The sequence below is a fragment of the Monopterus albus genome, unplaced genomic scaffold (assembly GCF_001952655.1).
Source record: "Monopterus albus unplaced genomic scaffold, M_albus_1.0 scaffold23.1, whole genome shotgun sequence".
In the NCBI taxonomy this organism is placed as follows: Eukaryota; Metazoa; Chordata; class Actinopteri; order Synbranchiformes; family Synbranchidae; genus Monopterus; species Monopterus albus.
In genome coordinates, this window is record NW_018127903.1 from 3593080 (window position 1) to 3606705 (window position 13626).

Sequence of the window (13626 nt, forward strand, 5' to 3'; positions counted from 1 at the left end):
CAACAGAGACAGAGTGGGCCTTGTCAGTTAGAGCTGCAGCCACCTCCATACCTGCCAATACAATGTACAGTACAGTTAACTTGTGCAGCAATTAAAGGAAAAACTGGAATAAATAAGAGGTTAAACAAAACATTTGCAAGTGTTTCCATGTCTTTTCAGTTGCATTTTTTCTTGTTTTTTCACCACTGGAGATATTACGAATTTCACATAATCTGAATTGTATTATGCAGAATAACATCAAATAATATGCGAGGATTTTTTTTTTAAGCAGTGAAGCAGATGAAGGGGAAAGTCCTGTCTCTGATTAGGTGTGATTAATCAAGTGATTGCTTGAAAGTCGCTCTTATGGGCTATTCTTGCACTTTGCTACAGTGCAAGTATGAGAACTGAGTTACTTAATGTGTTCTGCACTTCACACTCGGCAAGTAAGTTTATTTTACTTGAATGCTGGCTCTTTGAAACAGGGGCAGATCCAGGGGACACTGGCCTCAGCTTCTTCTCTGTGCTAATGTTCTGTTCTTCACAAAACTCACTGGTTAAAGGTCAGCAATGATCTGCCAGCATATTTTAGACAGAACCCAAATGAAGAGTATGGGTAACTTGACCAAAGAACAAGGTTTAATAAGGACAGGAGTGGAGGCAAACAAACAGACACAATGACACAGGCAGAGGGTAACAGGAAGCTAACAAGCAACAGGTGAAAGCAATCGGGAGTAATCAAAAACTAAAGCAAAGCTGGGACAAGAGAGGCAGCAAAAAACAGAAAATACTTCAAAATAAAAGTTCAAAAGAGAACTTCAGAACCGGATCATAACATGGGCGAATATAACAGATCAGGGGTTTTATTTTATCTATTATATGCTTGGGGAAAAGTATTATTATGAAATATATATTTTATACACAAGTATAAAACATTTGTGTTTGTGCAAGTATGAAAATAATTCAGAATTGTGATTTTCTAAACTTTTTTTGAAGTAGAAGTGTTTGAACTTATGGGACTTTAAGAAACAGTTTGGAAAACATTCAGTGATGTGTCCTTGCTCAAAGATGAAGAGTGAATAATAATAAACATGAATTTACTGGTGAAATGTATAAAACTTACTAAATAAACAACTGTGCACAAATGTTGGGCATATACATGGCCCCTCTGTGTAAAATACAGCCCCTGATTTAATAAAATCCTAGACCTGTCACTGCTTTGACATATTCTTAAGTGTAATTCTTAGAGGTCTGATAAACACAGTCTCAACCCTAATATATACCTATGCAAAATGTTGTCAATGAGCTTTTGCAGCTAGAGTTTGACGAAGCATATGGTGGCCTACAACTTTACTAATGCACTCTGTGGTGCTTTTTTCCTGAATTTGTCCCCCATCTTAACCAGTACAAAGGTGTCATTTTCTCACCAACAAACGATGTTCCCACAATCACAGCGTTCTTGTTGTTGGCCAGTCTTGCTATACTGTTAGCATCCTCGGGCGTCCTGAGGTGAAACACGTTCTTGACATCTTTGCCTTTGTAGTTCATTGGTTTGGGTCTTTCAAGCAGGACACAGAAGCCAAATAAGATGTCAGTTTATTCATTTATAATCTCAGGTACTTAATCATCATGTAAAATAAAAGTGTTTCATTACTTGCTTCCTGTAGCGATAAAGAGTTTCCTGTATTCCATCCTCAAGCCATCTTCAAAGGTCACAGATCGTGTTTTCACATCTATCGCCACAGCCTGAAAAATATTGCAGTTACACAGTCATACAAGTTGAATTTCTGTGCCATACCATCACACATCCTCATGTCAGTTACCACCATTAGTCAGTCTTCACCATCTCTTACCTCTTTCTCTGTGAGCAGTTCAATGTTATAGTCCTGCAGGAAGTCCATGGAGCGCAGTCTCAGCTGCTCTGCTGTGCTGTCTAGGGACTAAAGGTTAGCAAGTTAGTGTTGGGTATGGCAATTAAAAAAATACAATTAAAATACCCCAAACTAAAAGCAACCTTTGCCATGTTGTTTCCAAAGTCAAACGTGAACTTTCATTTTCAACTGTTAAGACAACATGAACGAGAAGTCATTTAAGTAGTGATGTTATGCTCGAAGCAGGAGACTTGACACTGTATGGATGTTTCAAAGCTCAAGTTTTGTGTGTCACTGACTTACTTCACCACAAAAAAAAAACAAAAAAAAAAACACCCCAGACAAGGGCCTCGTTTTGTCATGTGTATCAGAGATGTTTATGTCCTCTCATCTCTATTTAAAAACAGAGTTTATCAGTTTAAAAGGGATTCTTTTTCATAATACCACCTTTATTAAAACAAAATAACAATAATAAAAGCATTATACTTTTATCCTAAATGTTACTTCATGGTCTCAGATTTACTCCACCAATACAAATGCAAGGACCTGGCCAGCAGATGCCGCCATTTTGAGCATCAAATGCTTTGAAACTGTGAACCATTTTCAACACAATTGATTCAGAAAGCCTTGGTTATCCAACACCACTCAGAAAAAAGGGAACTTTGCACATCTACACTTTTATTTGACTCCCAGTTACTGGGGGTCACAGTAACATGTTGGCACAGGTTTTATAATGGATGCCCTTCTTGACACACCCTCCCTTTTTATCCAGGCTTGGGATCAGCACAAAGAGAGCATTTGCTTGTGTGACATCAGTGGCTAGGTGTAACCACAGAACCTGGTGTTTTCAGGTGGTCTCCCATCCAATAATAACCAGACCCAGCAGAGCCCAGCCCTGCTTAGCTTCCAAGATCCATATGATCGAAAGCTCCAGAGGAGGCACTGAGTATAATATGTTTTTGGACAACTATAAGCAGCCCGTTACTAATAATCTATGATTTTCATTGCAAATAAAGCCAAATAAGTGTTTTTCAAGCTTTTTATGGCAGTAATCATATTCTTTTTGATTAGGTTACAGTGTCTGTTTACTTCTGCATGAGTCTATTTCCTCAAAGCTTTATCGCTATTAAGTAACTGTTCTCCAGAGAGGTTCTGTTTTAGCTGCACCTCTGCAGTCTGTTGTGTAGCAAAGTCAGTTCTGTCCCTGTCTATGTGGTTGGGGTCTGTGTACAAACCTTACTCAGTTTAGGCCTCTCATATGGAGGATGTCTGTCCATGGTGCACATGACAATGCGATCAGTGAAGCCCTCTTGCCTCAGTGTTTCCGCACACACCAGACCTGCTGGACCTGGAGTTTACCAAACAAGAATTACACTGAAAATGAGTAAACAAAAGGAAACTCCTGGAATTTAGAGTCACCAGAGACAGTATCCTTGTTGTGAAACTAAATGAAGAGGCACAAAACACTAACCTGAGCCAATGATGAGAACATGGCTGAACCCCATGCTGGAGTTAATGACTGCTGAACATCGAGCCATGGGCTTTGACCGTTTCTGTGACTGAAGAGCCTGGAAATGTTTTAGAAAGAGTTCAGATCAGTCAGGTGATCTCTTTATTTTATAACGTAAATACTCCACATTCTATTTGTTGTTACCTGCTTGTTTGCACGAATAATCACTTTGTCCTTTTCAACTCTGACCTGGAGCAAAAAGACATGAACAATATGTACAGTTTCTGGTCATGTAAAAAGACATAGCAAGGCAGGGAATGTATTAAGAGACATGACCAGCAGGGAAGGTCACCTGAAAGGTAGGCAGGCTGTCCAGACCAGGGAAGTCTTCTAGGTCTCCTGTTGCAATATTGAAGCACGCGCCATGCCAGGGGCATCGCACGTGTCCTTTTGACAGTACACCTGGAATGACAGAAAATGATAAGTATGTCAAATGTATGATATTAGATATTAGTGACAATTTTTAAATCACATCTGAAAAGATTACACTCACCTTTGACCAGGGGGGCTCCGTAGTGTGGACACTTGTGAGCCATGGCTGAGAACTCCCCATGTTCTTTGATCAACAAAGCTCTGCCACTTCCCAAGTCAACCTCTCGCATCCTGTCAAACACACCAAGACAAAGATGTGTGTGTGTGTGTGTGTGTGTATTTGTTCCTGGCTGTTTTCTGATTAAATCATTCAAGGAAACACATAAATGGCATTTTAACAAATAAAAATAAACCCTAGGAGAAAAATGTGATGATGAAAACAAAGAGGCTTCAGTTTAAGCTACTTTCTAATAGCAACAAGTCAAATAAATTAAAGGGCCAGTTCACCCCAAAACACTATAAATAACAATTATGAATGTAATTTGTAGTTCATTAAAACAAGACAATGAAACTTAGTCAGAAAAATAACACAAATTAAAAGTTGACTTCAGTACACTCAGGGGTTTTGCATCCACGGCCTTACTTGGTCTAGAAGTAGCTCATGGTGGCTAATGTTAGCAAACTTTACATAGATTTTGCTGTCTGACATTACTGAGTTCAGTGACTTTAATGTTTTTCTGGATTCTTGAGCTTCATTTCACTCTGATAGGTTTTGTACTTGATCATCTTGAAAATGATTACTGGCTGGGAGACGTGCATCATAACACGTACTTGTGCAGGACAAAGTGTGTTCTGTGTGAACTGAGAAAGAAGCTGTGATGAAAAAGTTCTTACTGTCCATTTTCCATATCTTTAACATGACAGACAGAGGCCTCCACATAGTCCCGGGATTTGTGGTAGAGGGGGAGTGGGGTGGCGTCATCATCAGACCCATGTCCCAGGGCCCCATTGAGCCTGCAGTCAGCTAAGGGACTCGCTTTTCCATTAGGTGACAGGCCATCCACCTCTTTTTCTTTCTCCAGGAGAGAGAGTTCCACTTTAACTTCAACTGCATGACACAAACATGTCTCACTTAGAAAACATCTGAAAATGTGTAACTGAGGAGAAATGTTGGGACAAACTGAGTCAAACTGAGTCTGACAACTCCACAACTGAACCAGATGAAAACAAAAAGCAGGTGAAGGGAAAACGTGGGTGAGGGCAACCTTGTCTTCTTTTCTTTTTTACCTGCTAGCAAGTAGCATAATTACAGCTATCATTCAATTGTTCAACTTTTAGTATAAATCCAGATTTTCTAAATAAACGCACACCACACCTGTCTTCTAAACAGGTGGAAATCAGTCAAACTGTGCTCACACATTATTCAGTCACCTCCGAGTTAACTTACTGTACTGAGCTGGAAAATATAGATAACAGTGACTGTAAATGCTGTTACAACTCCCTTGAATAATAAAATTGCCCTAAAAGAAACTTGACATGAACATATTTCTGTATTGCTGCATTCCCAAAGTGACAGTTAAAAAAACAGACTATAACAGAGCGGAGTATATTAATCTGTGTTTTGGGAGATATTTAGTTTGATGACATAGGCTATGCTGCTGTTGGGTTGATATTTCTGAACATTTGGAAATGGTTGTGCAACTCCTTTTTCACTGCAGCAGGCTTTATCTGTTCGTCTGGAAAAATGTGCTGATCATCCGGTTCTTACGCAGTAATCTGGCTGGAATTTTCTCCTGCTGAGCAAGTCTTAATTAAAATCGATGGAAAATCATAACAGTGAGTGCAATTGCAGGAGAAAAGAAAGAGAAAGGTTTCCACAGCTGAAGAGAATCTTTAGATGCTGCTGTAACGTCTCACCACACCGATGCTTCATTTGATCAGGGCTGAAAAGTTCTCTGGTTTAGAATGTGCCAAAATAGTTTCTGTAAAGCTTTTATTTTGACTGTGTCACAGTTTAGTGTTTGGAGCTTTAACATAGATATTTTTCTTTACATGATTCTTATATATCTTTATGTAGGCTTGTAAATTCACAGCATTTATAACCCATCTACACTTCTTATGCATATGAAGAGGGCAATGTGCACTCTCCCTCCCTTGTAGATCCTCTCACGGTGCCAGTTTATCCCCCACCTGCGCTTAAATGTGTAACTATATGCTGTATTTTGAGCAGAAGCTATCTTTATTTATACTTTACACTTTTGGAAAGTTAGAAATAACTATGACATTATTCTAACTTGTTTCTTCAGCCCTGGACCTGGGACTTTGGAAAGGGAAAAGGGGGGATGTTCCTTCCCTGTCCATTTCCCTGATGGAATTTCTTGAATTCATTTTCTCTGTAAGATTTAACTCTCACCATAATAAATGGCCAGCTAATACTAATGCAGATACATTCAACACTCATGTAAAAAATCCTTCTTCATGAAGGTGATGTGCGCTGTGCTGTTTTTGTGGAAACAGTTTTAGAGACCTTGTGATTCAGTTGTATGATCGTTTTGGAAGATGTACTTTGTGCTATGGTCGAAATGTATTAACAGGTGACTCTCATATTTAATCCAATCCATTTATATCTCTGTTTAATGCAGTATAGTTCAACAATCATCCAAAATGATCATACAATTTAACTGGACATTTCTCTAAAACAGTTTCAACAAAAGTGAACATTATCACCTTCATGAAAAAAGATTTATTACATGACTGTTGTATTAGACTGCGTTAGTTTATAGGCTACTGACTAAATAACAGAATTTTTGCATTCAACTGTTTGATAAGTGATTATCTGATAAGCAAAACCCCCATAAATCATGAGGTGTGTAATTTATTATAATTGGGCTTTATATTAAAGTTTAGCTTTATTACAGAATCAGTCAAAACTGTATATGTTTTCTTAATAGCAGCTCATCCAGAAATTGTAGTAAAGCACATTTATAGTACAACTAGTCCTGCATTTTTTTCATTTCACCTCCACGTGATGCAATGACCATATGAGTTTGTCTCTGTACAGCTGAACATTATTATCACATGCAGCACTGAAATGATGCATGAGAGGTGATCTCTTCTCCATGCTAACACTGAAAGGGATACATATACAATGTCAGACTTTGATATTCATGCCTATGTAATCCTTTTAACCAAAGATGCCACAGAGAGCATTAAAATTCCTCCCACACAAAACACTATCATGCAAAAAGAAAAGACTGAGAGGATGTCTAACTGAATTTGGAGGCAGCAGATCCTGTAGCTCTGAAAATTATTCAGAAATCATTGGATTTTTTTATTATCACTCTATTACACCAGTGTTTTTCTGTATCCCATCTTTACTATTTCTACATAAACTGCCAATCCATTTTTAAAATACACCAATAGTAGAAACATTTTTAAGTGGAGCTACCTTTTCAAACCACACTGAATCATCAGCATGCTCCATATTCAACATGAAATATTAACCAGATTTAAACATTCCTCTACAAAACACACACAGCAGCTTCCAGGTTTGATGCTTGGAGAAAAAAGTCCCAGATAAATTTCAAGCTGCACACAATTGTAATGAACCTGTCAGCAGATCGACAAACCATATGCAAGTGCCTTCACAGATCAGGGACAGAGGGCTCTGTTCCTCTAGACAAACCTCTGTCCTGACAAGAAATCTGGTTCCATTGGATGGGATGCGGAGATGCTCTGGCACCTACCTGGACACAGCTTTTTAACATCCAAATTAAACTGGGACGGTTTTACCACCATAAAGAAGGGGTCCTCAGTTAAAATCTACAACTCAGAGAGACACCATGCCTCTGACCAACATGTGTGTAGATAAGAGACTGAAAAGAGAGCCATTACTAATTTAAATTCAGTTGGTGGTAAAACAACACAAAAACCCAATTTTGGGGCCAGGCAACCCCATTTAATACAAGGGCTTCTCTGCATTCCAGCCACAAGATTCCCCTCTGGTTTACGACCCCCTTAGTTGACCACAAGCCCTGGAAGGACTGAACCTATTCTTACACACACAAACCTTACAAATGAACCTATTTTCATAATAAATGATACTGGTGTTAATTCGTGTTACTGAGTCTGTTCAAGAGAAGGTGGTATGATAAAAACTGACACCAGGTCTTTCTACCTTGTTCAGAAGCCCAGACAGGTAAATCTTTGAGCCCTCAGGAAAGTGTTGTGTGAATCAACACCGCCACCATCTGACACGCACCTTGTGTTTGACCCAAGTAGTCTAGTTGACCTTTGAAGACTTCTAAGTGCAATATTCTCTTTAACAAGTGATGATGTGTCCTACATGAATGTATGCTGTTTGAATAATGAAGTCATCAGTATTGTTTTATTGTCCCACAGTGGTGTACAGAAGAACCTTCCTGCTACCTCAGCGAACCAGTAGATCGTTTTGGATGTAGCCATATCTTTCTTCTTTTGCATTCCTTATGCAATAATAATAACATCTGCACACTGAATGTCTGTTTCTAACCACCTTACCTTAGATAAGCAGGTTTGTGCATTTATCAGATGATTAGAGAACTGTTTGTGCATGAATTACATGTTTACTGATGTTGGTGCATGTCACTATTGAGTAACTAACTTTCCTTCTTATATTGGATATGAGTTACCCTCATGTCAAGATTATGGTGAGAATGAGCTAATCTGTCTAATAAGTACACTCTCCGCTGTATTCCTAAATTTTAATTAATTTCTAAGCCCTTGGTGCGACCAGCTCCCTGGGGTGCTGTCTTAAAACGCAGAAGCTCTTGCACTTCAGTGTCCGTCTGCTGATTCTCCGAATTACTTTGCGCGCAAGATGTTTCCCTCCTTTTTTTACTCTCCCCTTTTCCTCGCGAGATGACCCACGTGAAATCACATTTATAGTTGGGCTTTTTGTACTATTTTAGACAGTTGATCATTTGCGCCCCAGCTGCTTGATTTGATTTGTCAAACTGAGACAGATCCGCTACACTATGTTACAAATTAGGAATGGCCATTATATAAATCATTCATTATCATCATCTGACTTAAAATCAAATCATCCTGTGATAATATGATGTTATACGTTTCTACAAAAGTCTGATATGCAAATCAGTAATGTTCAGCAAAATCAAAAAAATGAGTTAATGAAATACCCTGTGTGATTTTAATAATCATTTAACATTATAATTTGTTGGATTGCAGTGCAACAGAGTGAGAGTCTTCCAAAAACGTGCACAAGCTGTTATTGTGCTTGTGCGGTGCATGTTTTCCTTCAGTCTAAACTAACCAGGCCGAGAGAGCACAAACAAATGTCTCGGTTACCTGGTTTGGGTTTGGAGAAGCATCCTCCCATGGCGGGCCCGGGATTGAGGGACACCCAGGGAGAGGGAGGGGGGAAAGGGAGGGAAGGCGCGGTCAGATCCCTGGGCTGGGCTGCTTGGTCGAGAGGTAACGGGAACACGGATCTGTGCGTATGAGAACCTGCAGGTCCGAGCTGGCCATCGCCCAAGTCAGCTCCTCCACATAATCTGCGCAGACAGAGGACGCAGCGTCATCAACACACACACACACACACACACACACACACACACACACACACACACACACATTGCTGATTACATGGGTGTAAAGTCCAATCACAGGATGAATAGTGTGGCCATAGTACAAGACAAAATATTTCTCTGTTATCTTTCATTTTAAAGAATTGTTTGCTTTGGGTTTCAGCTGTTAGCTTTTAATTTACAATTTTGGCTTTGCTGTTAAACTGACAAAACGTTTGACATCAATGTGTCCTAGTCCTTATTATCATTCATGGCCACTGACTGTGCTCGTATTTATCAGAAAAAGTGGCTGATGTTACTCAGGAGTGTCTGAAGGACACCGAGGAGAGCTGCTCAAACCATTTTCTCTATGTGTCTATGTAACATGTTAGTGCTTGTAAACAGGAAGCAATAGTGTTAATTAGGAACATTTCCACCCGCATTGTTACCGCTGCTCATGCATATTCATGGAGAATCGTTAAATATTAACAGTGCTCCCACACCTATTAACTTTCTCATCACACTACACTTTTAAATGGATGCAGGGGCCCCTTACATTTCAACATCCCCCTTTGTTGTGTTGCCACATTGCCCTCACAGTTGTGCCAGCTGTGATATTTCACCCACACATACAGTAGCTACTGTAGTTACTCAAAGAGCAGTGGCTGCTATGAATCTGAGCAGACACAGGACTGTAGGCGTATCACTCCACATGGTGCGATCCATCACCAAATTATCCTTTTTGAGGTTCAACCAAAAGCACTGCTTGATATTCTGAGCACATCTTAATGTCCTTGAACTTCAGAAAAAAAAACTGGAGTGTTGAATGGAGCTTAGAAACGTTCCTGAGAACAAACGAGAAATGGAAAGATCCCCTCTGACTGGCCACAACTCTGCAGCTGAGACTGGGTTGTTGTAAGCAAACCATGTATTTGTTTGCAGTCTGTGAAAGTAACTATATACTTTACACAAGCACTCTTAAAGTAAGATTTTTGAGGTGCATGTAAACGTTCATTTTATGCTTCTTCTTACTTCTGTTCCATAACATTTCAGAGGAAAATACTTTTTAAAGTTGTAGTTACTAGTGACTTTGCAGATTAAGGTTTTAGGCAAACAAAAATAACACAAAATGAGCTTATAATATTTCAACAGATTGTCAAAAATGACATCGGTGATTCCCAAACATTTTTGGCCTGTGTCTTCTTACAAAAAGAAATGGGGAGTCCATGTTACGTAAAAAGACAGTGACAAAACGTCAACATAAATCTCTCAGACTGTTTCATTTAAATGTAAACTGATTACTGTCCAAAGAGATAACATTATCCAGTATTTCACAAAAAAATCAAAATAAGAATTGACCACAAAAATGAATGCAGAATATTTGTCTCTTATTAATCATGTTCTGCAGAATGAGCACTTTTAAGGCTTTAAGTAGTTTAGATGCTAATACTTTTGTAATTTTTAAAGTAACATTTTGAATTTAGGACTTTTACTGTGGTATTGCTACTTTTACTTAAATAATGAACCTGAGTGGCTCTTCCACCACTGCAAAATAGTATACCGCAAAAGTAAATTAAGTCAGTTTTAGCAAAATGAGCATCTCCCACAAGTGGTAAAGCTTCGGTTTGGACTGTATTCCTGCACCGCTCATCCAGATTTCTGTGCCAAGCACTTCAATCACTTCATGCATTCAATTAACAGCCAGTTAACACAGCAGAGCTTTTACTAGTGTGTGTCTCCATGAATATAAAGAATAATACATCAAACCACCATCTGCTGAGAAAAAGCTTGAAGGATCATGAAGGGTTTCCCTCTTTTTCATATGTTTCCCCTTTAATAATTTGTCACTATTAAAAATTTCATGAACAACAGGTTGGATTACAGAGAGCTACCATCCTGGAGTACCAACAAGCCCAAGATATTTTTTGCAAAACTAAAGTAGGTTAAGCAGATTTGGTCCCCCCAACATATGACGCAGATCCCGCTCTCTCGCTCTTGGGCCTGTCCCCAAGCAGTGCTAATAATCCTGCCTGCAAACAAGCTGTCACTTTCACTCATTTTCCTCCAACTATAATACCTGTTCCTGGAATGTTAAAGGGGAGAATTAAAAAGCAGGAGGCCCGTCTATAAAGTGGCTGTGAGGAAACACCTGCCACTCAAAACTGGACTCAACCTTCAAACAAGCATCTTCTACAAGTCAAAAAGATCCAGCAACTCATAAACACCCCCTCCTCTCACAGCAGACCTCTGATCTGAAATGCAGACATACTGTAGAGCAAACATCCCACATTCCTGGCAGTGCAAAACAATCCTGATCCTCAACAATAAATATCAGCAGCAGGAGAAGAAATGCTGCAGCGTTTCTGTGAAGTAAAAGCAGTGGGCATGTAATCACTTTCTGTGTCACTTGACAATAGTAGGTCCTGGTCACATAGCTGCACCTGAATTAAAAGGATTCTGTTGATTTAGTGGCTCATTCAAATTCTGTTCATTCTCATAACTCTTAACATTTGACCATCCCTCTTTCCCCTTAAGCATTCAATGTAATGAACAAGAGGCTGAAATTGCTGATCTTTTCAGCATTTCTGTGTTTCCTATTTTGATTGTTCACAGTTAAAGGAGATGGGAGGAATGGGGGTCATGTTTGAAGACATAGGCCAAACTGGTCATAGGATGTTCTCCAAAATGCTAAGATGGTTTGGAATGACTTCTATTTTCTCCACTGCTTATGTGTCTTACACCATGACAGAAAAAAAGACAGTTATCACAATCTCCATCAAGAAGTTCTAGTGTGTGTGATACAATCAGACCCTGTGACCAAGTTTGTGCGATGTTTTACATTGGTTTACTTGTAGTGAATAATAGTAGTGACTGCCTTGTTATATACAAGCACAGTAACCACAGCTCCATGTGGCTACAAACTGGATTATCAGTTAGCAAACACTGCTTAATTAAAAAATGGGAAAGGATGGGATGTAATCTCTAATTTTACATTGAGCAGATTGCAGAGGTCATAGTTTAGCTTTAAAAGCAAACCTTTAGTATTTAGAATAAAGCATACTGTAAATGCCCCGTGGCTCCAAAAAACACACATTTTACTTTTAATTATTTTTACATTTTAACTTTTTTTTTACACTGTGCAGTTCATCAAGAGCCTATATTTTGAGTTGCTTTATAAAAAATAAAACATCTGTATGTTGTATTTGTGTGTAATGCTAAAGCTGGTTAATACTGACACTGCTGACTTGTATCGGGTCATTTTGCTGCTGCTTTGAGTGATAACCTCTCCATGATGTCATGGAAAACTAGAATTATGGTTTACAGAGGGGTGTATACCCCTACAGAGTAGCTGTGCTTCATACAGCAATTCTGATATTGACCAGTTTCTCCGTATGCACACACACACATAAACTAACACACAAATAGTTGCTGTCCAAACTAATAGAAAAGAACATTTGAGAAGTGCTGTGAGACTTTTTCAGTAAAGTTACAGATGGGTACTGACTATTGAAAACTTTTTCAGAGGCATGTTTGATCTGGCAGCAGAACTGATCAAAACTGAAACAAGAATTAGTTACACACCATGGCACTGGGTGTATGCTGCACTACAGTCGCCTACGTGGTCCTTCAGGGAAGAGTGCTGCTGTGTCAAACTATTGCCATTCAAGTATTGTATGTGACCACTGTACAGCAATGCAGGCAAAAGCCACTTGAAGAAATTGTCTGATTACACACACACACAGCATCACATACACACATCATATTAAAAAGTAAACAGAACTCAATTTTTCTGACAGAAACAGGGAATCATTTAGCTTACCAGAGTGCATGGAGCAGGTGCATCGAGATCCTGTCAAACTCCCAGTGGCTCAGCTTCCCCCATGGAGCATGGTGGCATATTAGCGCAAGTCCCCTAATAATCCTGTCCCTCTCCGGGATTGGCTCTCTCCACTGGAGTATTCCCAGTCTGTGCGTCCCTCTGTACCCTCCTCCGCTCTCCTCCTCAGCCTCTTGATGCAGCAGAGGCTCTGTTGTGTGTGACTGAGTGAGTATGTGAGTGCTCTGCCCCTCGCAGAGCTCGCCCCTCCCCCTCCAGCAGCAGACTGAGCTGACCCAGTCCGGGGAGTGACTATCTTCTGCTGGCCGAGCCTGCAATTGCAGCACGGAGGACCTTTGCCAGTTTCTCAGCTGTATGCGGTATTGATGGAGTTGCTGAGGGGATGCTAACACAGCATGAATTCTCACCGTTCCTGGCTCTTGTCCTTCAACCCCTCCTTTCTCCTCCTCCCCCCCTCACCACACACACACACACACACACACACACACACACACACACACAAATACACTCCCTCTGCTTGCTTTTATGATCAGCTCCTTTCAGCTTTCAGGT

General features: G+C 39.7%; 1 protein-coding gene across 1 annotated transcript in view; it reads right to left on the reverse strand.

The window, feature by feature from the left end:
• The window catches only part of aifm3 (AIF family member 3), an 18319-nt gene extending 5052 nt beyond the window's left edge, over positions 1 to 13267 (reverse strand). The window contains exons 1-12 of the mRNA XM_020594513.1: positions 13057 to 13267; positions 9019 to 9224; positions 4567 to 4780; positions 3854 to 3963; positions 3653 to 3762; positions 3505 to 3549; positions 3322 to 3418; positions 3086 to 3198; positions 1833 to 1919; positions 1634 to 1725; positions 1407 to 1537; positions 5 to 51 (exon numbers count right to left, since the gene is read on the reverse strand). Coding sequence (XP_020450169.1) covers positions 5 to 51; positions 1407 to 1537; positions 1634 to 1725; positions 1833 to 1919; positions 3086 to 3198; positions 3322 to 3418; positions 3505 to 3549; positions 3653 to 3762; positions 3854 to 3963; positions 4567 to 4780; positions 9019 to 9049 — 1077 coding nt within the window. The 5' untranslated portion in view covers positions 9050 to 9224; positions 13057 to 13267. The remainder of the gene's footprint in view (positions 1 to 4; positions 52 to 1406; positions 1538 to 1633; positions 1726 to 1832; positions 1920 to 3085; positions 3199 to 3321; positions 3419 to 3504; positions 3550 to 3652; positions 3763 to 3853; positions 3964 to 4566; positions 4781 to 9018; positions 9225 to 13056) is intronic.
• Positions 13268 to 13626: the final 359 nt, after the last annotated feature.